This window comes from Motacilla alba, chromosome 10 (genome assembly GCF_015832195.1).
Source record: "Motacilla alba alba isolate MOTALB_02 chromosome 10, Motacilla_alba_V1.0_pri, whole genome shotgun sequence".
Lineage (NCBI taxonomy): Eukaryota > Metazoa > Chordata > Aves > Passeriformes > Motacillidae > Motacilla > Motacilla alba.
This window is the reverse complement of record NC_052025.1, coordinates 17,331,879-17,358,262: the sequence shown is the minus strand read 5'-3', so window position 1 is coordinate 17,358,262 and position 26,384 is coordinate 17,331,879. Positions and strand designations below refer to the sequence as shown.

Genomic DNA, 26,384 nt, shown 5'->3' with positions numbered 1-26,384 from the left:
TTGAGTGCAGTAACAAGCGTGCGTGTATCCCTGTGGATGAGCATCCCCTCGGCTGCACTTGAGAACCAGCACCTCGCACCTGGACTGACGCCTGGAGGGACGCGCGGACGGGAGCAGTGCTCTGCAAACACGAGAGAGGCCGGAGTACACAGTAAAAGCCAGTATCTTTACTTTAGTGAATGCAGGATACAAATATTTTACAACAACCTCTAGCATTTTCTTAACCATTTGATAAAAAGTTCACTAGAATATTTATTGTATATTGAAGAAAAAACAACACATTCAGGGAAAAAAATTGAGATTAACTTATTTTTTTTCTTAAAAGATTCGTCTCAAGGATGGCAACAAAGTCCAGCTTGTGCCGCCAAACGGCTTATCAGCATTAAACCGTGAACAGCTTCTTGTGAACTGTTGACTACAAACATTTACCAAATACATAAATCTCTTTTAAAAAAGCCATTTTAAATATAGCAAAGCAGTGTTCTCTTGCACAGCAAAGTGAAGAAAGGTTCTACTAAGATTTAAATGTTTACATTGGTTAAGTCTTTCTTTCACATTCGGATTTAACTTCTGCCCAGGATCAATTGTTAGGAGTTGTTTTGTTCCTTATTTACTATGTATTTCTTGTGCGCACAGTAACTCGCAAGTTTCTGATGCATTAGTGTCCTTGGAGGGAAGGCAAGGCTAAAGCAGTTCTCTCTGACGAGTCCCTGACAACGTGGCGTTCTCAAAACTATCGTGAGAGCTCGAGGATGGAGGTGATTTGTCACAACAGAGATAAAAATCTTAAATCGTTCAGACCTGACTGGGTTCAGCCCAGGATTGGATCCACTTGCACTTCAGTCAGCAGAGATAATTTTAAAAAGTTTTTTTTTTTTTAACCTGTTGAAATATCTGTGCTATGTCATCTCTTTTTTTTTTAATATAAAACATTTTTACAATTTCTAAAAAAGTATGTTTCAAAGTGAGTTACTTGTTATTAAAAACCAGGATTCCCATGTCCTCGGTGGCAGGAGGTGCTCCCCGAGACCGGAGGGCTGTGGAAGGACGTTTCTGCCGGGGCTGGGGCAGCACAGGGCCACTCCCTTGCCCAGCTCTTTAGAACTGATTCTTTTTATTTTTTTTTTTTAATTCATTGGTGCAATTTCAATACAAACTCTAACCCTTGTGTAGCTTTGTCTTTAAGAAAACAGTAGTTAAGTACTGTTTAAAAACCTGCATAGAAATAAAGACTATTGAGATACAGTCAGCAAAGCCATCTGATAAGGCACACAAGAAAATAGACAGTAAATGTGAATGCAGAACTCCCACTCGGATGTACAGCAAAGTTCATACAGGTGCATAAATCATGGAACTCACATCACTGGTCAGAGCAGCAAAAGGTTCCAGGGAGCAGCAAGTGAATTCGGTCACTGGGGACACGGCGGCCATGGGAACGTGTCCCTCCTGCCTCCACCCTCCTGCCAGCCGGGATGAACCCAGGAACGGGAAAGCAGTTCCAAGGCAAGGGCTGGAGGGCACTGGAGCCCCTGCGGGTTTTAACCTTGCCCAGCTGGAGGCCTCAGCTACCGCAGGGACACCGCCCTTCTCACCCCTCCCTGACAGCATCGAGGGATTTTCTTAACTGGAAAAAAAAAAAAAAAAAACAAAAGGCCCAAGCAAAAAAGGTAATAAATATCAGGGCTAACTCTGAAGAGTTTGGGCAACCCCACGGCTCTGCAGCTTCCACCCAGAACCAGCACTGCCAGCCTGGAGGTGACCGGGAGCACCGGTGGGATCGCGGCCCCGCATCCAACACCAAACTGCTCCCGGCCCAGTCTTGGGGCACAGGGGGGCTCTGCATTCCTCCCTCTCTTGGAAGCAGCAAATTTTTCCCAAACCACTTGCCAACTCACAAAACCTTTTGTGCTCCTCTGATATGTGTCATTTCCCTACCATGAGAAATTAGGTCAAGTTTTTCCACTGGTTTTTTTTCCTCCTCAGAAGAGGCAGCTTTAAAATGATGCCTTAAAATGTGTTGTAACAGATTTTGTATATTTATGCAGGATGAACTTAACACCGGATTTTTTTTTTGCCACTTTGCTATTTATATACATATATATAAAATGTATAATGAAGCTTAACCATACAGCACAGAGATTACAATTGAACGGCACACATTCACCACCAGTGAGGGGGCCAACCCCTTTATACACCCTCTGAAAAATCTGGATAATAATATTAATAATAATTAAAATCCAAAGAAAGTACAGTATATTTAACAAAATAGTAAATATTAAACAGTGAATACTCTACTTAATAAGGACCTCGCCTTGTTTCAAGTTGGCGTCAATCCACAAAAATATACTTTTTAATCTGGTGACCGTACAATACATAGGTACTTACACCAAAGGTGATAATATATTTAGGATGCTATATACACAAAGAGTTTGGCTCAAATTTAAATTTACATATAAGTGTTCATGGCTTATTTTTCCCCCAAGGTTCCGCCTGCAAGTTTTTCCTTTTCATCTTTGAAAGCAAAAACTAGAAAGTCAAAATAAGATAAAACTATACTCTACAAAAAAGCTACAACATACAGCTTTGGCTTATATAAATAATTCATAGCAGAATGTGTTCAAAAGTACTGTATATAACTTTATATATAGTCTTCAATTCATTAGGGTATTGTTTTCTTTAATATAAAATATACATGAGCTAAAATCCGTTTCTATATTTTTCAAAGGTATGAACGTAAAAACAAATTTGTCAAACATATTCCAATTATAACTTAATATATTAATTTTATTTTGTTAATGTTCTATTTTCTAGGCTAATATTTTCTGAGTATTTCATGCGAGTTCTCTACGCTCTCTTTCACTCATTAAAAAAATCACTTCTTTGACCCAATACACTTTTTTTTTTTTTTGCACGTGCAAAACAGGGTTTTTGTTTTTTTTTTTATTTCTTATAGCATCAGCCCTTCTCCATGCACCCTCTGCAATAGAGACCCATGCCAGGTTGGGTAATAGAAAGGTCAGTTTATGTACAGTATTGCTTTCTTCTTCCTGCTTTTCTACTGCTCTGCTGCTACAAAGCAATTATTTCTTAACTACGAGTAACCATAGAGCTGACTACACACAGGGACGGTACTACAGGCGAGCCCTCGCTCGGGTGGGTGTGGAGGAGGAGGAGACACTGCGGGGACACCGCTCCGCGCGGGCCGGGCTGGGGTTACACACGAGTCCAGGTAAGTGCCAGACTAGAGATCAAACCTACGGGATTGTTCTGTTACTGTTACCAAGGGACATCTGCAGCTATACAAGAGTTTGTCGTAAGTGCCTGATGATCGGTGTATGCTACACACACTAGCACATATATATGCATGTGAAGATATATATATGCACGTATGTATATACATATAAATATACTTATTCACGTCCTTATTTATAAATTTAGATATGTCAGGACAGTTCATTTTGAGAACACAAAGCTGAGAGGGCGACGCCGCGGGTTTATGTCACCCACGTGTCCATCCTCATCCGTTTTACCGAGGGGCTCTCCCGATCCTCCGCGGTGGGCGGCCGCCCCAGCACCACGGGCGAGTGGAAGTCGCCGCGCGGGTCCTCGCGGTCGCTGCCGTCGTAGGAGCTGCTGGAGCTGCTCAGGCTGTCGACCGGGGAGCGCCCCAGCTCCTGGCGCGACGGCGGCGGCGGCGGCTGCGGCTGCTGCGGCTGCTGCGGCGGGAACCCCGAGGGGGTGACGCGGTCCCGGGGAGGGGAGATGGGTTCCGATTTGATGTTGATGTTTTGGTTGGTGTTAATGGAGAGGTTTGAACCCTGAGATAGCTGGCTGCCAGTGCTGGGGAGAGAAAACCCAAAGGCGCGAATCAGAAAACGCGGAAAGCGAAACCGAGCGGCGACCGACGCAATTCACGCGTCCGTGAGGGTGAGGGCTTGGGGCTCGGCACAGAAATAAATGCAGTTTACTGGGAAGAGCAAAGGTGAAAAAAACGTTAATTAAAGGTCTGAGCTGCATTTACAGAAGTTCAGAACAAACAAATATTTTCTATTGCCAAACAGTCACCACACAGGTGCCCCCTGGGAGAAGCTGAGCCTGCAGGGACACAGCTCATTAGCTGGAGACTGGAGGTGACTGAAGGGACAAACACCCCGACACACGAGTGTTTTCCAGCACAGACACGAGCTGAAAATATGATTCCTGAATATTCCCTTGGTGCAGCTGCTCCAGCACCCCCGTGCTGCCCTGCCCTGGTGCCTGGGTACTTACACAAGAGAGCTGAGGGCCGCGGGACGGAGGTGGTGCTGCTGCCAGGCAGACACCTGCCCCAGGGACAGCATTCCCGGGGAGTTAAACCCCTGCAGGGCAGACAGGTCTGCGCTAGTCAAGGAGTAATCTAAGAGGGAAAAACAAATAAACAACAAAGTCATGTACAGGGGGGTTTATATATATAACATACATATACACATAAACACAAATACAACGGCTTTCTGACCAAAACAAATAAAGGCAGCTGATCCAAAGGAATCCGAATGTGAAAACTCCTGAAGTCAGGGAGCAATGCTGCCAAGCTCGCAGGGAGCTTAACAGTACAGAGGCCTCCAAATGCAAACTTTTTGCATTCTGCTTTCAGGTCCTCCATGCTGCTGTCTGGGAGCTTGTTCCAGCCCCACAGGTACAACACAGTGATGCAGTGTATGTACAGAGGTGTGCACCTTACAGTAGGACTTGGCACTTTGGAAGACATTTCAAAATGAAACAAAAAGGGAAGAATCCATGTGAGTCTAGGCAGGGATGGTGGCAGCTCCTCAGACAAGACACAGAGAGCTCCTGGGGGACTCACCTGCCAGAGCTCCTGGTCCCACAGCCTCCACCCAAAGCCAAGCCCCGAACAGCACTGGCTGCCCAGGCAGGCACAGGGACCCCTCAGTGCAGTCCTGCAGCAGCACATCACATCCCCCCCTCCCCACAATACCATTCCTCAATGTCTGACTAAACTGCCATCTCTGGATCACAGGAACAAATAATGCAGCTAATTGTGTAGTGACAAAAGAAACCTCTTTGTGTGGAGCAAGAAAACACCATTCTTTAGAAATTCAACTTAAATGGAGCCCAGAGGGCTCAATCTATTCCCTCACTCCTCACTTCATTCACAGAACTGAAGTTGTTTGCACTTGATTATTATCACTCATGTTTTCTTTCAGGTTTGAAAACAAAGTCAAACTCGCTTTTAATTATTTTCTAATAAAACTTCCTTAAAATAATTTTTAGTCTCTTGAAATTGGGACAAAATGTGAGCAGCCAAACTCAGGCTGTACTGCCACCAGAGGAACCAAACATTCCACTTCAGCTGGGTTTGGCTTTGATTTGTATTTGGGGGGGACTTGGGATTTTTTTTTATATCATTGTCCTAAAATGCCACCAGCATTACAATCTCTCTCTCCTGAGATGAGCCTTCTTGAACAATCTCCCCCTCCCATCCACTGACCTGTCTGCAGTGGATAGATTCTACATCTCCCTAAAACAGCTCATCTAGGGAGGAGAATCCAGGGCCAGCAGGGCCCTCTGCTGTCAGAGACCCACAGACATCCCTGCAAGAACCTTCCTGAAGGCTTCAGGAGTCCCAGCTGCTCCCAGCAGGTGAAGCTTCTCGGGCTGCCTTTTTCTTTTTGATGCATTTCTTCTCAGCTGTCACTTCTACTGAAGATCTGAAAACCCTCACACGTATTTCTGCACAGCTTCAGAAAGGTTTGTCCCAAGATGATTGACCCAAAAAGCCCCTTTTGCAAGACTAAAATTGAATTTAAAAAATAAAGAAAAAATAACAACTGTGCAGCCCCTGCAGCGACGCAGACATGCACCGAGCCTTCAAAGCAGCCAGGCCTCCAACACCTGCCCAGAGCAGCCCAGGCACGCCTGGAGATGGATGTGCTGGGCTGATGGGATTTGTCAGAGCAGACCTGAAGGAAACACTGACAGGAATTCAGTTCCCATGTAATTTTTTTCCAGTGCAATTACAGCTTTTATGACCATGGACAATTAACTTCTGACACTTCAGCCAGCACGTGTCTGGTGACAGGGCTTTGAGGAGGTATTTTTCCAAAGAGCACACATGTCACTACACAATTAGCTGCATTATTAATTCCCTAAGGAATCACGTATCTGCTGGCAGTGACAGGACAGCCCTGCTGCAGGAGTGACCAGATGTGAGTGTACACACAAGAGCACCCCCTGCACCGCAGACACCATCGCTGCTGGGACCCCCACAAGCAGCGCTGGAAGTCTGTACCTCTGCAAAACAACTGACCTGAAGCCAGGAATTTATGGCTTGGTGTGCTCTGCTCAGGTGTCAATTACTAATTAACTGATTGCAGAGGGTTTTAATTTTTTTTAAAAAGCCTGGATTGTTTTAGAACAGTAATTCAGTTGGTTCTGGCCCTTCCTCCAACAATCTACAGAGTACCAAAAAAGATTACATAAAATAGGGGCTCCTATTTTTTGCACAAAAATTTTGTGGAAAACTGATATCCAACATTTTAACCAAGGATCCAAGAACTGAAGCTCCCCCTTCCAGTCCTGAAAAAAACAACCTTATCAATCCAGAAAAACAATTAAGGTATTTAAATGTTATCTTAGTCCTTGAACTGCAAAACTGAAATTGTGCTGTAAGTGGAGACTACCTTGAGAATCCCCAGGCAACAATTTGGTTTCAACATCAAATTTCTTCCTGCAAATCCCCTGAAAGGTTCAATCAAATAGAAATGATTCTAAAGTGTGTGAAAACCACTAAAGGCTAAAAGCTTTGCACAAATTATTTGCATTCTCAAAGGAAATGGGCTGAGTTCAGGATTACACCGCAGCACTCGTCCATTACGCAGGACATCAGCTCCCACTGCCTTTGCTACTTCTGAGACTGCAGCCCCCCTCAGCTCTTGGTGCTCCAGCCAGCAGCTCCCAGGTCATTGTGAGTGAGGGATGCACCCAGCGCTGCTCCCTGAAACAGCATCCACCTGCACAGAAAGGATGTGTCAGCTGAAACCCAGTGAGGCTCCTCTGAGCAGGGACCAGAAGGGTTTGCTTGGAAGAGCCACTGAACACAAGAGCTGAACCAGCCCTGGGGCAAGGGTCAAACCAAGGCCTGCTCGTCCAGCTACTCCCACTTCAACTGATCGCCCACAGCAAGGCCCCGCTGTGCCCGAGGGGCTGCGGCCCAACTCCTGCACTCCCCGCTTCACACTGCACCCCCTCAGGGCAGCTGTGTTTGCAGCGACTCCAGCAACCGGGCTGGAGCTGCTGCAGGGCAAACACAGCCCTGGCTGAGGGGTGTGGGGACAGCACAGCCCCTCTCCCAGGACAGCCCCTGGCTGGTGGGTGACAGCGGTGACAATCCCTCTCTGTGCACATTCCTGGCTGCTGCACTGCCCAGGGCACAGACAGGATCTCGGGGCACTGCCAGCTAATGAGTTCATTAACACAAAAAGACACAAGAGGATGTGAGGTGCTTGGCTGGCTAAACTAATACTGCAGTGAAGACTTTCAAAGCTAAGAGTGGGGAAAATATATAAAATCCCATCTTTGGAGATGTGGAATTCCACCAAAGCCCTGGTGAATGCTGGACAACCCTTTTGGTGAAGACATTTCCCCCAATATCGAACCTAAACCTCCCCTTGTGCAACTTGAGGCTGCTGTTGCCTCATGGTTCCATCACTTATTACTTGACTTTCATGAACTACTTTCCCAACCAGCAAACCAGTCATCACTTTTACATTACCAAATGCCTTACATCACACCCAGCTTGGATAAAAAGTAGTTTTAAGGTGCTGCAGACAATAAAACTATCTGAAGAAGTGCTGAAGGATCGGCTACTGCCTGAACGTGAGGCACTCCAGTTCCCGGCGGGATTGCTACAGGCTCAGTTTTGATGAGTAAGAGCCTTCATTTGAACTGAAGAGGAAAACAAAGTCAGGCGTCACAGAAATGTGAATTTCCTGGGCTTCTGACTCCCGTGTGCAGTCCCAGCCCTGACCCCAGCTGCGGAGGCCAGTGGGCCAAGAGGGAACAGAACCCAGAATGCTCCCCGGAGGGAGAAGCCCTAAGGCGACAGCCTCCAGTTAGGGTGAGAAGAAAGCTTTTCCCAGCATGCCTTGCTGCTGCATGCAGATGCAGTGTATCCTATTGGTCCTTCCCCTCTGCTCCGCCCCTGTGCCCTCATCCCATTCGCTCTGGTGCTCTGTCCCACCCCTCAAGATCCCTATAAACCCCTGCTTCCCGGCCTCAGGGGCCCTTCAGCCCTGGGCTCTCCCTGGAACCCCACGCACAGTCCCCACGGTCCCTGCAGCCCCCACGGTCCCTCGGTGTGCATCGCCCGGATCCCAGGAGAGTGGGAATGACCCGGGGGAGCACAGGGGGGAGCACAGCCATGCCTGTGCCCCCAGGGCTCTTTTCCAGGACGCTCCTCCAGGAAGGCGCGTGGCCCGCGGCGCTTACCGGTGCTGGGGGCGCTGTCCCAGGTGGCCGTGTACACGAGTCCCTGCGGGGGCAGGCTCGGGGTTGTCACCGACAGCACGGGGGTGGCCAGGGGCTGCGTGGACTGAGAACTGCTTATCCTTTGGGTGTTCTGCAAGGGAGGGAAACAACAAACCTTGTGAGCCCGGGGAGAACAGGAAATGCAGCGCCAGTGTAACAGAGCACTGCATCCCAGCGGGCTGCTCTGCTGCGTCTCTGAGTTAGGAACACATCCTTTTTGTCAGGATTGGTTTTCTAAAAAAGCTAAAATATTTCAAGACAACCAAAAGGATCTTGGCAAACTGAAATGAAAAATTAATTAAAGGCTCACTGGGCGACTTCCCAAGCATGCAGATTTCAACAGTGTTAGCGTTGTGGGACACACAAAAATTAATGCGATTTCTTAGGGATACACACAACAATTCTCAGAAGTTCTTAAGTGATTTAAGAGTTTTGAGTCTTATTTTTAAAGAGGTTTTAGTGCAGATGGTGAGGTGCAGTTCCACCAGAAGAGATTCTCCCACTTCACAGTTGTTTATCCAATTTTCCAAATTTCCGCTGCCAGTTTTGACACTGTGCTGACTACACCTGTCCTGAAAGAAACACAGAGATCTTCTAAATGTGTGTTGATAAGACTTCAGTGATAAAATAATCTTGCTGTTCCCATGGTTCCTGAGAAACTGAGAGAGGACTTGTTATAATGCAGATATGTTTCCAAGCAAATGACACCGGAGTTCACAAAGAGCAACGGTGCCTTTCTGACAGGGAGAATAGCTAAACTAGACTGTCTCGGGTAATTCAACTGTGGGCACAATTTGGCTTTTTATGAACAGTCTTTCTTTCCTACACGCTGGAATGAACATCTGCAGCAAACATATCACTCCAAATAAGCTCTAACCAAATTTGCTGGTTAGAAAATTAATTAAACAGTGTGGTGAACAGCACCAGACAGCAAAGCTGCTGCCACAGAATGTTCTGCTCTCCATGGTGGTAACTGCAAATCTGCCTGAAAAATATGAGGTTCAACACCATTTGGCCATGACAAATACTGTCAAGAACATAAAACGCTAGGGTTTTATTTTTCAAGAATACATATTTACTTTTATTTGCAGTATTCTTAGAAACAGCAGCAGTTCCTACACCCAGGATTTCTACAAGGAGCTGGGTTTCAATCTACTGGAAATACATTTTCTTAAAGCAAACTTCTCTCTATCTCTGAAAAAAATATTTGCTAGAAAGGAGCAGTTTCTCATCTCTTTGGTAGGGATCCATTTCATAACTTTACAAGACTGAAGTTACTACTCCTTTCCCTTATTTCAGACACAGGTATTTCAGGATCTGCAGCACTTAAATTTTTTCTCCACTCTCATCTTGAGAGAACGAGCAGCATTAAAAATGCATCATTCCCTTAAAAATATCGGAATGAGCAGGTACAGAAATGGGGCTGTGTTCAATTTAAAGCTTAAATTTGTGAAGATGAATTGAGGGTTATCAATCTTGTATCTTTCCCATTTAAAGCAAGAAATATATATCACCGCTCCCATATTAAAATTAGCCACAGCTGTCACTGGCTGCCAGCTTCTGATCTCTCTTGTGTCTGGCTGCTCTTGAATTCCCATCTTTGAGCCTCCCAAGGATTTGGGGGCTCTTTGGCATTTGTTGCCAAACACACAGATTGGCAGATGTGACCACTCTGCTTCAGAGCTCCCAGGTTTCAAAGCTCCCACAGAAAGCCCCTCTGATTTTCTGTAATTGATCCCTTTAAATCACTTATGTACTTCTGAAAATCTCCCCTAGCCCAAGTTTATCTGGCATAAAGAGATGTTATTAGAGCAGATTTTTGTGTCTGTCAGGAATTGACCTTTCTCCAAAGCTTTCTTGGATGGCTGCCTATAAAGTTGGGATTACTGCATAATGGAAAAGTAAAGAGGAATATACTGGGAAACAATCCAGACCAAAGGATTTCCTTATGGGATTTTTTTTTTTTGAGTGGCTAATAAAGGTGGTTTTCTGAGGTAAATTCTTTCTGAATATAATTCTTGGAACACTCAGCCACACAAAGACACTAAGCAATACTTAGATGAGCCCAATATTTGCTGTCCTTGCATGAGAAATTTCAGGATTTTTAAAAAATCTTTTTAATGTAGCAGGAAGAATTCAGTATCTCCATTTCATGCTCTGCTACCATGGGCAGCTGCTTTTCACATTCAGTGCTCAGCTCCAGCCACACAGAGCGAGCGCTCACAGCTGGGATTTGGAGCTGCTTCCCCACACGGGGATCAGCAGCAGACAGAACCCTGCAGGTGCAGCCTGAGCTTCTTTGCCACGCCTGAGGCAGAGCCGGCACCTTTCCCGTGCGCGCTCGGGCAGAGCTGCTCCCAGCTCCATCACTAGATGGCCCACGCCGCACACGGGATCCGCGCGGCTCCGCGCTGGGGGAACCCCCCAGGCCAGGGGCTTGCGTCCCAACTCCAATCCCAATCCCAGTGATATCTGATCAGGTGTTTTTACACTGAGATTTCCTTCTTGCACTGAAAACCAGACGCTCCTCTCTGAAGGCAAGAGGAAAGTGGGAGAGCTCTTTCACTGCTCAATTAGCAAGTCATCCCAATAATGCTTAAAAACTCCAATTTGAATTTCAAAAGCCATTTTCCCTTACTTTTTAAATCTATTTCTGATATTTAAGGTAAAAAAATCAACCAGCAGCATGCATTCATCAAGAAATTTATCTAAATCACTAAATTTTCCATGCTTTCATGCAATTAGAGCCTCATATTAGCAACAGGTCCATGTTCGACAAGTCAAGGTCTGCAATAGTCGATTTATTTCTCTCTGATTCTGACACAGCATCTTGTGCCTGGTTTGTGCCACCGCAGCCAAACAATTTGAAATTTGCTCTAAAAATAAGTTACAAATTATTTTAGCCTTACGTTAATTTTCCAGACAGAATGCCAAACGTTAAAACCTTTGGGGGAAAAAAAATAGAAAACACACAAATCCCAAGAGTTTCCTTTTAAAAGCAGAATGTCTTTCCACTGGAAAAAAAGGTAGAATTATTCATTTGCAAGTCTCTGTTCCTTTTGGTAAACAGGGAACACCCCTGTGGTTTGATAATCTCACGCAGGATGAAATAATTCTAACCTCCAAAAAGGTGACCTCACCAGCAATGATGTCATCTCCTTGAAAGGAAGAGAAGTAACACAGAGCTGGTGTTACAATCTGAAGAACTTCACAAGTGAAGCCACTTCCTAAAAATACTCCAATAATTTAGGGGATGGGAAGTGATTATTTGTATTTCATCCTATACACATGGACAGTTACTTTGTAAGGCTCTTTTCCAATGTTCCCTCCAAGAAAAACAGAAACATTTTCAGGAAAAACAATTACAAGTTTACAAATGGCAAGCACTGACTTTGAACGTGTTTTCAACTTGAATTGGTCGGGTTTTTGGTTGATAAAACAAATGTATTTTTGTCTGCTACCAAGGGAACACTGGAATTATTTAAAATATGTAATGAAACTACAGTTAAAAAGCTGTAGTGAAAGACATTTCCAGCATCTTGTTGTCTCTCAGCAAACAGCGGCCCAAACTCACCAACTCCAATTCATCCTCCTCCGACTGTACTCAGCAAACAAGAGGGATAACACAGTTACTAAAAATAGCATTGCTTTCAAATGAAAGAAAAAGTCACATTTGTGCTTCAGGATTTTGATTCATTTTAATTAATAATGTGGATTTGCCACCTGATTCGGTAGATAATACCGCTAGAAATGTAATACTTCATGAAAGTCGTGTCACATAAAACCTGCTGTACTGAGAGAACAATGGCTTTGGGGAATCGGTGCAGCAAGAGCTTGGTGACCCCAAGGACACGGCTGCACACGTGGATGTGCAGCACGGCAGTGTCTGGCTGCACTGATCCAATAAACCAGCTCAGCAACAAAATACTCTTCACATACAACCACCATTCCATGCCAGCATCTACTCTGAAATCTCCTAATTCCCCCAAAAACACAGACAAACCCAAAGCTGAATATGATGCTGTTCTTCACAAGACAGCATTAAACAGATGCTGTGCACTGCTAACATCCGAACTGCATTACTGCTCCTATTTCTAATTAAAAGTGTAATTGTCACTGTAATGATCAGCCAGTGTACTTCCTATCTCTCCTACACTTCAGTATTCCTAGAAAAAAAAATTTTTTTCAAGAATCATTACTCTGAGGCTAATTATAGCTTTTGTTACTTGGATTAATTTGGCATTATTCATCATGAGTACCAGTAACAAATGTAAGCACTTGTTGTAGCTTAAAGACAAATAGGAATTATACAGAGAGTACTTGTGTTGTTTATATCCTGCTCCTCCTGGTTATGGCCCATTCTCCCATGTACAGAAAACATCCACAGAGACACTGAAAATTTCTACATGGCAGCAAAAAACTAGGAGCAAAGGATCTGGCCAAGTAAATTAAAGGAAAAACAGAGCAACACTTCCTGCAAGACCTGTTCTGGGCTTGAGGCCGTGGTTGCCTCATGGCTGACACGAAAGCCGTGTGCTATTCCCAGCCTGGCTGGACAAACGCCGGTGCTCAGATGCCACAGAGCAGAGCAGCACTGCAGAGCACCTCAGTGCCCTTTGATGGCCCCGCTGAGGACACGAGAGCCCCGAGGACAGCCAAGGTCACGTTCCACGGTGCCACATCAGAGCAGTGCTGCTCTCAGCCCTTCCTCACCACAGAAGCTGCACTTCACATCCCACAGCCATTAGGACCCAGGAAAAACAGGTACAAAATGTGCTTTAGGGCACATTAATAGAGCTCACATCACCAATAAGATCAGCCATTCCTCCACGGAATAATGGATAACCCTTTTTAAAACCCACATCCTCCAAACCACCGGAGTTCTCAGTACCAAGTCAGAGGGATGTCAGATCAAAACACCCCGGCCCTGTCTCTTTGATTGCGCTCTTACCACATTCAGGTCAGACTGCTGTTTTACAGCTGTAAAAACTCCTTACAAGCTGAACTTCTCCCCACGTCACAATCTGTACTTCTGATTTTCATCAGTGGCATTTCAGAATACAAACACCCCTCTATTCCTGTACCCTGTGGTAAGCAGGTGAGACAGTTTCTCCCTGTGCACGAGGGCAGAACAGCCCATTTCCACAACACCAGACCCAGAACTTTAAATGTTTGAACTCACCAGTGGCGGCATCATGCCCTTGCTGGAGGGAGGGATGACGACACGGAGGTCGGGTTTGCGGTTGTTCATGCCAAGGTTTCCTCCTCCTGGTGGAGGTGGGGACTTTGTAGGCATGACTTTGCCTAGGCCATTCCCACCACCACTGGTACCAAGTAGACTTGGTGAAGCTCGGGAATTCACAAACCCATTTCCTGCAAGAGGAAAAAACGGATGGACCGTAAGACCGAGGAGAAGGACAGTACAAATTTTGGTGCTCATGTACCAGTTATGAAATATTTATTTTGTAAAACTTCCGATAACAAACCTCCCACGAGGGGCTGAGTATTGAACAATTGAACAAACACAAACCACTCTGACCAGAGGATCAATATGGAAAGGGAATATCACTTCAAGGGCACGCTGTGGCAGCTTAAACGCTGAGAAGAGCAAATTGCCAAAGAACTATTTCTAATAACATCCGTTGTGTTTAGTTTGCCCTTTGAAGCTCCTCCAGGCTGAGCCTGCAGAAAAGTGAGGGTTTTGCACAACCCCACTTGGTCCCCACCCCCACAGAGAGAGCATGGACTCCACTGAATTGCTGCCTGTGAGAACAAAAGATCAGCTCTTAAAGTCTCTGTTTCTAAAATTTATTCTTCATATACCTCCAAGATGTGTGGGACTAATTTCAGTATCAATATTCACTGTCTGATTATTATATTTAGCAACAATGAGGGGAACAAATCCTTTCCCTTCAAATTCATTCCAGATATACAGATCATTTATGCCCAAAGGTTTATTTAGCAAAGTCTTTATCTTACTCCTGGTACTCATTTTAAATGGAATTGGACAAGCCAAAGCTTACAGGTCCAGGATTCAGCACTGAAATCTCCAAGAGTTGAATCCACTCAAGGTAGAGGCCTCAGCTTACACTCAGAACTGACCAGAAAACAGCACCAAGGCAGTAAATCAGTGAAGTGCCCAGTATTCCATTTTCCCATCCTGACAGAAGCACCAATCATATTAACCAAAATATATTTCTCAGAAAAAAAATTCAAAGCCACATTCCAATCACAGAAACATATTTATAGCAACAATTCCCAAAATACACAAACCTTATTCAGCTGCAAACAGGAAAAAAGCCGTTAAGGAGAATTTTGCAACAGGGAACCTCATAGTTCACCCTACAGAAGCTGTGTGTGTGTGTATAAATAAACACAATTCATAGTAAGATTCTGTTTGCACTAACACTGCAGGTCTGAAAGCAGCTTTTATAGGCACAATCAGGGAAAAGTCTGTGAGACAAAGTTCACTGTGTGGGAAATTCTCTCTTAATCGCCCATAGCGCCACGCTGGCATGAATTCTGCATTATTATTCTAATTTGAATAGGCCCCTATGCCCAATCCAATTTTATTGCATTAAATACATATTAATCTAAAAGCAATTAAAATAAGAAAGTTGTCAGTGTCACATTCTACCTTCTTTAGCAACATTTTTAATGCCTTTAAAAGCAAGAAGGAAGAACAGCAGCATGTCTCAGCAAGGGCAAAAAACTTCACGGAGGTGCCTGGTACTACCAAGATACTCAGCCAGGCACACTGAGAACCTCGATGGGAATTCACCAGGATGCTGTGAGGAGGCCTCCTCTGGAGTTACTCACTATGTGGATTTCCCACTGTGCCAAAAGCCTGACCATACATGGACGATCTGATATGTCCCTTGAGTTTTCCAAGGTTAACAGAGCAAGGAGGAGTCATTCTAATTTAGTACTTTCCTGAAGCATTTGCATAGGAGGTATGGGAATATGACTTTTAACTCAGAACTTATGGGGGAAAGAAGGAACACAGCAGAAAGTAAAGTTTTAATGTCAGCATTCTTCCTTCTGTATTAAAAACCACAGCAAAAACTCATTTTGTGATTAAAGGATCTACATTCCTCAGCAGAAAACAGCAGAATTTATTCAGATGCTTCTAGGTTAGAGATAAAATTTAGGTGGAGTGGCTGAAAAGTTGGGCTGGAGCTGAGAATACACACTAGAGCTAAATATACTCTTGACTGGTAGGAGAAAACTCTCCACAGCTGGGTCACATGGAAAAACCAACAAGCCAAAAGAGAAATTTAGTTCTGTGCTACCCTTAAGGTTCCTGAAACAGAGACGGTTTTCGGAGAATCTTGATTTTGTTAACACAGTTATGCATCAATTCCTATCCATTAAAAATGAGAGCAGCATGAGCTACAGTCAGCCTGCAGAGATTGAGAGACATCCTACACAATGGACAGAGTAAAAATTAAATGGATTTGCAAACACTCTAGGGAGGAAAAATACCAGAAAATGGAGTAATTTTCACCAAATTATATCTGAAACTTTGTTATGGCACCTCCCATTTTCAGCAAAAATGCCAGGGCATTTAAAGAACTTACTGTTGTAACGGTAGTAAAGTTTGGCTTTAATGCAACAATAAATAGCATTTTATTACTCACTGGGGCTGTCAGTGTCACCTTTCCATGGCAGGGCTGTGAGTTCTGAGCAGTTTAAGCTGCACAACAATCCCCCTCTGTACAAACAGTGGGGTTCTGTACACTTTGGGCCATCCTGTGATACCATTTCCTGTCCTCCGGTTCAAGTATTTCGGTAGCCCGTGTGTTAAATCTGGACAGTGTCTCTCTTCCACACCCAATCCAGTCATTTCCTGAGCCCTTATTCCAAGGCTCTGCCAATCCTTCAGAAACATTTCATGCTTTTAGTGGTGCTGTCAAAAACAACAAACTCCCTGCCACTGCCTGCTCTGGGCAGTATCAGGCGGCAGCAGGGCAGAGTCAAAGCATTTCTTCTGACAAAAGGCTGAGCACTTCTCAAAAGGAGTGTTTAGAATATACTAAAATGAAAACAGTAATAAAAAATATCCTAAGTGTGCTGTACTATGGGTATGAATCCAATAGCAGCCATTTGTGATAAAGAGCTGGCACTGAACACTGAGCAAACACTGGAGTGTCTGTATTGATCACCTGAAGGATCATATGCTGGGGCTGCAATAAGAGTGCAGAATATTCATTTTTAGTATGAAACTTCAAGCCTTTTTCCTTTTAATAATCTAATAAGAAAATCAAATTACCAGTTAAGAGTGAAAGGATAACTAAATGTGTGGTATTTCTTAGAGCAAGGTCAGGAGCCAGAAAAAGATAATGAGTACAGGATGATGCAACTACACAGCCCTTTGCCAAACCGAGGCCTTAATAACCCCATAAATTCTACTTACTATTTCATATAATACAGAAATTGTTTCTCCTCTGCTCGCTATAGATCTTCCCCAAAGACAATACTTTATGTTTAAAAATGTTTTCAAACTGGAAATCGAAACAGAATATAAAATCCCACATATGTGCAAAAATACAACTGTTTTTACTCCTGAATGAAGAGTTTTATTTAACTCTAATTCCTTAAAACAGACGTGAAAGCATGTTCAAAACAGTCCTTTGGAAAACAGACACCAATGCAAATATAAGCTCTCAATTATATGAATCATAATTTAATTAGATTTGATGATAACAAAACCTGCCAAAGTACATTAGCTTACTTCTTGTTTAGTCAGAAAGTGTTTACTTTTGAAGCAACTTCTTTTCTGAAGTGAAATGTTAGAACCCACCCATGATACCAACTGGATGCTCTGCCTTCAGAGACATAAAACAGCTTAATCTCATTTACTGTCCTGCAGCCCAAGACACAGCATTCAATTACATGAGCCAGACTCATATTTCACTATATAAATCACATCAGCTGAAACAATGAACACACGTGGCTGGAAAGTACTCCATGTACTTATTACTACTCAAGGAATAAATTACAGGCATTGATGCCATTAATCTTTCTTTTTTGGTGTTTTTTTTTTTTGGTTTGGTTTTTTGGTTTGGTTTTGGTTTTGTTTTTTTGGTTGGTTTTTTTTTGTTCATTTTGGAGAAAGACTGAACACAGTTATACATGGTTTTGGAATAACTGTGGGCAAGCAGCTAAACCATGTAAGATTAAGCAAAAGTAAGGATTGTAGTAAATAAATATTTATGCCTCCAGTGACATCATGAAAGCCAACAGACGTCACACAATTAGAAGCAAACTGAAAATTGTGTTTGCAGCAAGCCATTGATTCACAAGGCATCAGGAGGCCAGATGAGATCTACTGGAGGAAAACATTTACATGAAGAACCTTGGGCAGGGGGACATATTGCAAGTAAAACCAACAATAGCATTTCTGTATGCATTAGTTGCTCAATTTGTTTACTCTGGGGTTAGTATGACAGATTCAAGTGCAAATTAAAAACAGCATATGCCATTCCTACCATTTTCAGCTCTGTACAGCACTCACTGCTGATTCTATCATTGTTTCAAAAAGCTTCAGTTCTGTTTTAGCTTTGGAAAGAATTTACTGTAATATCTCAAGGAATCTGAAATAAATGTATTTCTACTTTACAAATCAATACCTCAGATAATACTACAATTAGAATTAAAATATACCTTTGATAGTAATATAAGGTCTTGAAACATGTCTAACATGTAAGACTTATGCTTCTAAGGCAGTACTTCAGATATTAAAAGGCAGCAAAAAAGAAATACACATGACTAAATGTCAAGGGAATGCTTAGTCATGTTACAGAACTTTAAAAAGAGCTCATTTCCCAGGTTGTTGGAAATTTTCTTTTTGCCTACAGCTACATAAAAGGAGAAAGAATTTTCAAGGATATTTAGAATTTAAAGGGGTGGTTATTATTCAGAATGCAATAGCAAACCAAAATAAAGGCATATTGCTTTGTAGCTGAGTGAAACATCACCAACAGCAACTGGATGTCCTTTAGATCTTCTGTCAATTAGACAGATTACAGTTAATTACATCAGTTTACTTCCTAAACTTGCTGATTTCTGTGTGTCTATACAAAGCCAGTGTAAAGAGTGGCAAAGAAAGGAGGAGAGAAATGACATGTTTACAACAACCCGGGATGTGGCAGAGTATCCTGGGCAAGGGGACATTATGTAAATGTTGAGACTTACTTTAACCCAGCTGGGAGATCAACAATTTGTTTCCTATGTGGCAAATTCTAATCAGAATTGTCATGTACCTCTCAGTAAATCAGAAATTTTGGTAAGATAACAAACACATACAGCAGGATATGAAATTTCAAGTGAAACTAAAGGTAGTTCAGGGGCTGAACTGACCTCATGTCATGCAGATGGGTGGTTTCCAGGGAGAAAGAGCTACAGTAAAAAAAAAAAAAAATCAAATACTTTCTTTCTTCTTTCCAGCACATTTTTAATGCCGATTTTAGCCACTCATTTCTTGTGAGCTGATTTAATCAGAGAGAGATGGATGGATCAGCCTTTGTTATGTGCTGACAACGTCCAGCAAAGGAAAAGGGTTCAGCTCACACCCTGTGGAACAGCTGCTCTGCAGCCCACTCCCAGAACTCCCTTTCCTTCAGGAGAGCCTGGAAGCTGTAGCAGTCCAGAGGCTGGACTCTTACTGATTGAGAGTCTTAACAGATGAGGCTGTTCCTCAGGGATGCCTCAGCCCCTTCCCTGGAGGAGGTGAAGCCCTGACTGCTGTACTGACCTGAGCCCTGCCAGAGATCAGAGCAAGGCAAGCCACGATGCCCTGACACCGCTGAGAGCACAGCAGGACCCTCTGTGTGCTGCACTCAGCAGCAGGTGAGCAAACGGTCTGAAGTCAGATCCCCTCCATACAGCTGGGAAGTGAGGAGCTCTGACTAGGGAAGGGCTGCCTGGGACTGCTCCTACCTGTCACACTGCAGAGGAAGCACAGACCTGAAACACCACAGGAGGGCACAGCCTGAAGCAGGAACATGCTCTCAGGGTTCATTTACAGCTGCTTTCCTAAGGTGGTCCTCTCCCACAGGGCCAAGGCCTGTAGCTGACGCAGGTTAACAGGCTGGCAAAGGGGCATTGTGGAAAGGTCAGAGTGGGGCAGAGGCAGAAGAAAGCTGCTTTCTTAAGGAGGAGGCTGACAGGACCAACGCAGAACATTTGCCTGCAACTCCAAGAGGTTTTTTTCAGGAGTCAGTTGGACACCCCTGCTGGGGTGTCTCATTTCACAAAGCAAACTCGACTAGAAAGGTGTGCACAGAGAGCCCTTCTGGTATTGAAGCCTCTGGTGCACTCCAGATTGCTGCAGATTCAGACTTGTGCAAAACCAAGCTCAGGCATTCTTTTATCCTCACAAACAAAAAGACTCCCCCATCAGCCAAGCCCTCAAGACAAAGGGAACCATTTACAGGTGTGGCTATTCTCAGTTCTGTCTTGATCCCTTTCTGGTAACTCCAAGCAGTTTATAGGTGTGTGCAAGCTGTCAGTGCCCCCTCTGCAAAACCCCTCCTCAGGCCAGGATAAAAGACCACACATGATCTAGACTGACTCTTAGTAGAGATCCAACAGCTCTCAAGACACAGCTTTTCCAGCAGACACACCCTTCAGTTTTGCTCTAGAGAAAATCAGTATTCCTGAGGTTACTTCACATTCTCAGAACCTAAAGACTAGTGAGGACATTAGAGAAGACATAGCTCTGGAACAAAGAGCAGAAATTCAGTACTCAAGCAGACCAGATTTTTTTATCCATTCTCCTGGTAAAAAAAAAAAAAAAAGTAAGAGGAAAGAAAATTTCTTTTTCTTCTTTTCTTCTTTTCCAAAAGATTAACTGTGTCCATAATCTGCATTATTGTCAGAAGGGCTATTTCACTGACACAGAAATGTACAGACAGAAAATACTGTGTCTTTGTGAAATCATAAACAGCCTCCACTTCCAAAAATTCCTTAAGAATCCCCTGGGACTGGGAAGAACTTAGGTCTCGAGGTTTATGGTTTTCATGCAGCCCTGGCAATGAAAACCAGCTCAGGTCCTTGGCATGGTTCTGGCTCAACACCACACATGAAAGGTGTGGAAGAAAAAGTAGAGACCGAGTAATTGTGGTGGGATTTCTGAGCTTTTCTGATTCTCAGAGTCCTCAAGGATGGCACAAGGTGACTGCAAGTGCATTTCACTGGGAACCTGTGGATGCTTCATGGCATGATACCAATCTACTGGAGCACAGCAAAGCAGAACTCATGGCAAGCTGGAATGTCATCCATCCATCCATCCATCCATCCATCCATCCATCCATCCATCCATCCATCCATCCACCCATCCATCCATCCACAAGCCAAAGAAACTCTCCCCTGTATCTGGGCACATGAGGCTCTACTTTGCCTGAAGTGTTGCCCCCATCCTGGTGATATGAGACTCCTGGAGCACATTTGATGCCCATCACAAATTGAACAGGGTTTAACATTGACCAGGAGCAACAAGATCATCAATGTTTCTACCTCAGAAACATCTAATTATAAGAAAAAATAAGTTAGCTCTGGAGCAAACTCCATTATAATGCTGGACATTTTTTCCCTCTCAAAACTGGTGTATTTGCCAAGTAAAAATTTTCAGCAAATGTTTTTTATGTGGTGGGTAGAATTTTAAAAATATTACAAAATGAAAATGCTTTTTCAGAGTTATGACAGCTGCATGTGAAGTAAGCTCTCAGTATTATAAAGTGATCACAAAATTTTCTGTTCTGGATATAAAAAACCACCTACCAATCTTTGCTACAACATGCAGATATTTTTACTCAAAGTTATTTTCCACAGAAAAACTGTTAAGTTGGCAGATTGACTGCTAAAGCAAATCATTTCCATTCCAATCAAGTTACACAGGACTTGAGAAAAGGACTTGTGTGAACTCAATATGAGCCATTTTATGCAACATCTTTGTTTGAACTGGGTCCCAAATAAGCAAGATAACCTTTACTTGCTTGTTACTAAGAGATAAAGGCATGCATCTTTCAAGAAAATGAGAACAAAACCTCAGATTCCCAAGAATTTCATAATATCGAAGAAGATGGAGTTTTCCTTTATTTATTTATAAGAGAATATATGGGAATATGGATATGCCAGTATTCCATCTTTACCTCTGACATTGCTCCTATAAACTGTGAGCTGCAAATTTGGCACGTGACCTTTCACTAAATCCTCAGGAGAATTCTCCATTCCTGAGAAGTTTTAAAAAAAATCCAAAAAAACCCTGGAAACTAAAAGCTGAAAATATGTCTTTTAAAAGTGAATTCTACAATAAATGTAGCAAGAAACTAAAACCATTGTTGTCTGCAGACATAATTAACATGAGATACATTTCAACAGCAGCTGTCAAGCTCAAGTTGACAGCAGATTTAGTCAATCTGGTTACGTATGATTTCTTGATTGTGGCTGTAACTGAGAAGGTTCCTGTGCACCTGTCAATAGTTACAAAGTTTTTATGCCATAACTTACAGCAAGTGGAGTCTGACAACTTTGGGTACCCCTCTAATTTAGCATTCTGGCGTTAACCAGGTATTTGAGTTTCACTAGAGGTACTTAAAGATGTTCCCCTGTTCTTGTACAGTCACAACTCTCACTTGCATGACAAACCTTTCTAGAAGTGAGTGGGTACATGTATAACATCTTGGGTGTGATGTTCTGCAAAGTAAGAGATAAGTGATGCATTTTGACTTTTTACATAAACTATTAATAAATGCAAGGAGGAAAACATTTTACTGCATTAAATATGTCCCCCAAGCTGCTGTAACTGGGCATTTCTAGAGTTTGATACCCTATAGCAAGCACTGTAACCACTGTTTTATTTGCTTATTGAAGGAAGGAGTCTTAATTCTGAAGCTTCTCTTAATAAAGCCTGATTTGGGAAAAGAGGCCTGAAACAGCCTGATAATAAACTTATTTAGTCTGACTTGAAAAATTCTATGGAAATCAACATCTGACCTCTACAGTTTCTAAAAATAGTCATCTTTTTTCAACTGAGGAAGCTTCCTCCATTTAAAATCTTGCTTACCTAAACCACTCTTTAATATTTCATATCTTTGCTGCACATAGCCAAGGAGTGGATAAAGAGTGGAAAGTCAATCCTGTGCTTTCAGCCTTGGAGAGTTGCAGCATTTTTTATTCATCAATTCAATTGCCTGACTTGATGTTCAAAGAACTTTTTCCCAGCTGCCACACTAAGTAGCCAGTGGGCAAACACTGAAAGGTCAACAGTTGCTTCTCTAATTCCATGCTATGAACACTTCCCAAGGGGAGCTGGGGTGTGTTTGCAACACTGACCTTCAGCCAGCACGGCTTCCAGAGGCACAGGAGGAATGTGACCAAAGTGGGTGAGCTGTCATTTATTTTGTCTGTCTGTGGCACGACACATTTCAGTGGCTGCCTGCCCCTCTATCAGAGTGCTAAATTTTGTTTAGGGGAGACAAAATATTATTGAAATGAAAAAGTGCTATCATATATTTTTACTGAAGGCCAAAAAATACTGTGGATCTGATTTTTGGCGAGATCTCTAATTTGTTTTCAAAAGAAATTCTGATCATCATCCAAAACTAAGACAGATCCTAGCTATCAGTTTCCAAGATTCATTGCTTTCTTCATGTAATTGATAGAAAATGATTAGCAAGATACACATGGCAATACAAACAATACAGTCTGTATTTGCTTCATTCTCATTGGCACCACTAGCAGCATCAAACATCCAGGTCCTGCAAATACTGAAGTTGAGAACTGAGCTGAGCTGCCTTCAGTACAATAGTTCAGATTTGGCAAACATAAGATGTTTTTGGAATGCTGTAATTACACCTGTAGAGAAACACAAAAGCAGCAGCACGCTACTACTGAAAACCACTAAAATAAAAAAGGCAAATATTACTGAAGTGGAAAGGGCACAGCAATAGAAAGTTAAATTCCTGATAATAATTTATAAAACTTGACAATAACAGTGCAGCTAAAAAAATTACGACCTTTGTTCTCCCACAGCCACTTTTTCCAAAGAGTCAAAATAAAAAATTGCTTTTGAATAACTGAGAAACTGAAACCACGAGACTATTTTTTATAACCAAGACACGATACTGCACTTACCCACTGGACTGGTACCAGCTCCATTTGGCACTGAGAGATCAGTTGTCCCCAGCATTCCACCTAATCAAAATAAGCCAGAGCATTAAACTGACTTGCCCCATGACAGTATCGTGGAATTCTGTACATCAAAACCCCAGCTGTGCAAATGCACTGACAGCACTGAGAACCTGTTACTCGGGAGGGTTCCTATGGGCTCTGACAGGGTGTGCAAGGAGCACAGAGCAGAGCAGAGCTCACCTGCGTTGCCGGCGCTGGGCGGTCTCTGCGGCGCCCCGGGGGACACGTTGCGGTGCAGGGCGCTCTGGGGCGGGGACAGCATGGTGGTGTCCGTGAGAGAGGAGCTGGCAGCCAGGGATGGGGACACCAGGGAGCTCCCGGGGTTGCTGTAGGTTAAAGTGTTGGGATTGGACACTGGAACCGTCACCGACATGGAGAAGTTCGGGGCAGGCAAGCCGGGCTGAGGGAGAGAAGACGAGGAACAACAAGACAACGCCGTTAGCATTAACTGTGTTTGCAGAAACAGCACATTAGAAAAATTCTGTCACAGCAGTTTGTTGCTTTTTATTAAAGTTAATTCTGTTAGTTTTTAAACTCTATTAAGCGTCAAGTTTTAAAACATCCATTTGTTGTAAAGAATGTTAAGAATATAAATTCTTATACATCACATAATTTGCAGTTCCAAAGAATTACTCAAACTTCTCAAATATGTAAAGTTCAAACAGAGAAATCTAAAAGTATTCACATGAATTCACAAGCTTATAAATACAATAAATCTAACAGTTAATTTGGATTATTACAAAGCAATGACAAGCTAAACATGTCTACAAATCAATGAACTGTTGTACCTTCAAAATGTAAGCATAAACATGCACATTACAATTATCACACAAAAAAGAACAAGTTAGTAATAACATTTTCTAGTAACAACTTTGCCAATATATTGCTACTAATCTCTAACACTTTGTTTTTCAACAGATTAAACAATTAAACAGATCTTTAGAAAATCACAAAGTTCAATAACTTGAATTTAAACATTTCAGGCTCCCCAAACCCCTGTTTTAATAACCATTCCATCTTTTTTGCAAATCTAATTTTTTCATTCTGGTTTTTACAGCATCATTTAAAAGGCAACTGTTTTTCTGCAGTATATATGTTTGTTATTCAACAGCTATTGAATCAAAAGCTGAGCTGCCTGCCCATCTATGGTACTCATTTGGTCATGACTAACTTCTTTGGCCTTTGTCTCATTCCTATCCTTTGACAGTGATGGGTTTCTGAAACAAAAGGGACTATTTTTTTTTCACAACTCTCATAATTACTGGAAACAAAACCATGACAGGTACAATTTAAGGACAAAAACGCAGTAGTATTTATTGACAGAATAGAGAGAGATGATAGCTGTGATTAAGGGGGTCAAAGTGACCAACACACATGACCTAGCAAATATACTTTAAAAAATGCAATTTCATCATGCGTAGCTTAAAAATCACTTAGAATGATACTTCTGCATGAAAAGTTAGATAATACAAGAAATATAACAGTAACTATGCTAATAAAGAGAGCAGAATATATTCTCTACAAGAAACAAAATCTCTTACGAGTGAGAGCCAATCACAATGTCCCTACTGAAGCATTCTAAGAATAATCATCAATTTTTGGCACAGATGGAAGGAAAAATTAATGAAGCAGAGCAACACAAAGCTAGCAAATCATTCACAGTATCTAACCAATGACAAGCCCTGCTGGTGCTCGTTTTCAGGGGAAACTACTGGAAACTACTCAGTATCTACCAAAACCAGGGTGTTTTTACACAGCACGCTGTCAAGCAGCTCAAACTGGAAATACCTAAAGTATGCTGAACACACTGCTAGGAGGCAACAGCTGGAACATTTTTTCTGTAGGTTTCTCGATACAGAACCAATAAGTGACAGCCTCCCCCCACACCTTACAATAAGGGCTGTCTGCCCATCTATGGTGTTCATTTGGTTACGACCAAATTCTTCACGCTTTGCCTCATTCCTATCCTTTGACAGCAACGAGTGCTCGAGAACAAGAGAAACTGTGTTCTTATACAGCCCCAGAAGTACTGGAAACAGAAACATAATTGGTCAAATTTGAGTTACAAATACGGAGCTGTAGAGCTAAAAAATAATGTTGCCCTTTTTATTTACAGTGATGTCCACGCAGACATCTGGGCTGCTCACCAAAAACCCATTTAGCTGTAACATACTGAGAGATGAGGCCTGAAGACGACAGAAATGTCAGATATCAAAATCTTCAAAACAGAGAAAACCCAAAATACATTGGCTTTATTCAAGCACAACAGAAGTGATGCTGGGTGTCATGACTGTCAGTTTGCTGTTCAGTCCCCAGAGATCTCTCAGGCTCTGAACGATGAAATGATTTCCAATACCAGCAGTCATTTGGAGGCACTACTCAAGTGCCCCGGGGTCTGTGCAGATTAACCCACCCAGTTCATCTCCTTTAACTGCTACAAGATTTGCATTCTTAAAATATTCAAAGGCTGTGCCAGAGCCCTGTATTATATAGCTCGTAGAAAATACTTAGTAATACTCAACACTAACTGATTTTTGTAGGTGGAAATTAAATGTCACCGTGAACACCTCCACAAAAAACATGCAACATTTCCACTCCTTTTATCCCCAAACTGAAGTTCTGGAGCCAAGTGACTTATGGCTGCACATTGGGTTGGCACTTGG

The 26,384-nt window shown here is 42.8% G+C and overlaps 1 protein-coding gene across 9 annotated transcripts in view; it reads right to left on the bottom strand.

Annotated features, from left to right (window-relative positions):
• Window positions 1–145: 145 nt before the first annotated feature.
• The window catches only part of MEF2A (myocyte enhancer factor 2A), an 82,651-nt gene continuing 56,412 nt past the window's right edge, over window positions 146–26,384 (bottom strand). For 6 of the 9 annotated variants that reach the window (XM_038147616.1, XM_038147617.1, XM_038147611.1 and 3 more), the window contains 7 exons: window positions 23,902–24,121; window positions 23,665–23,724; window positions 13,709–13,899; window positions 12,101–12,124; window positions 8,488–8,617; window positions 4,270–4,396; window positions 146–3,840 (listed from right to left, as the gene is read on the bottom strand). In XM_038147616.1, the coding sequence (XP_038003544.1) occupies window positions 3,495–3,840; window positions 4,270–4,396; window positions 8,488–8,617; window positions 12,101–12,124; window positions 13,709–13,899; window positions 23,665–23,724; window positions 23,902–24,121 (1,098 nt within the window). In that variant the 3' untranslated portion in view covers window positions 146–3,494. The remainder of the gene's footprint in view (window positions 3,841–4,269; window positions 4,397–8,487; window positions 8,618–12,100; window positions 12,125–13,708; window positions 13,900–23,664; window positions 23,725–23,901; window positions 24,122–26,384) is intronic. The other 3 variants (XM_038147613.1, XM_038147615.1, XM_038147614.1) reach the window with 1 other exon arrangement.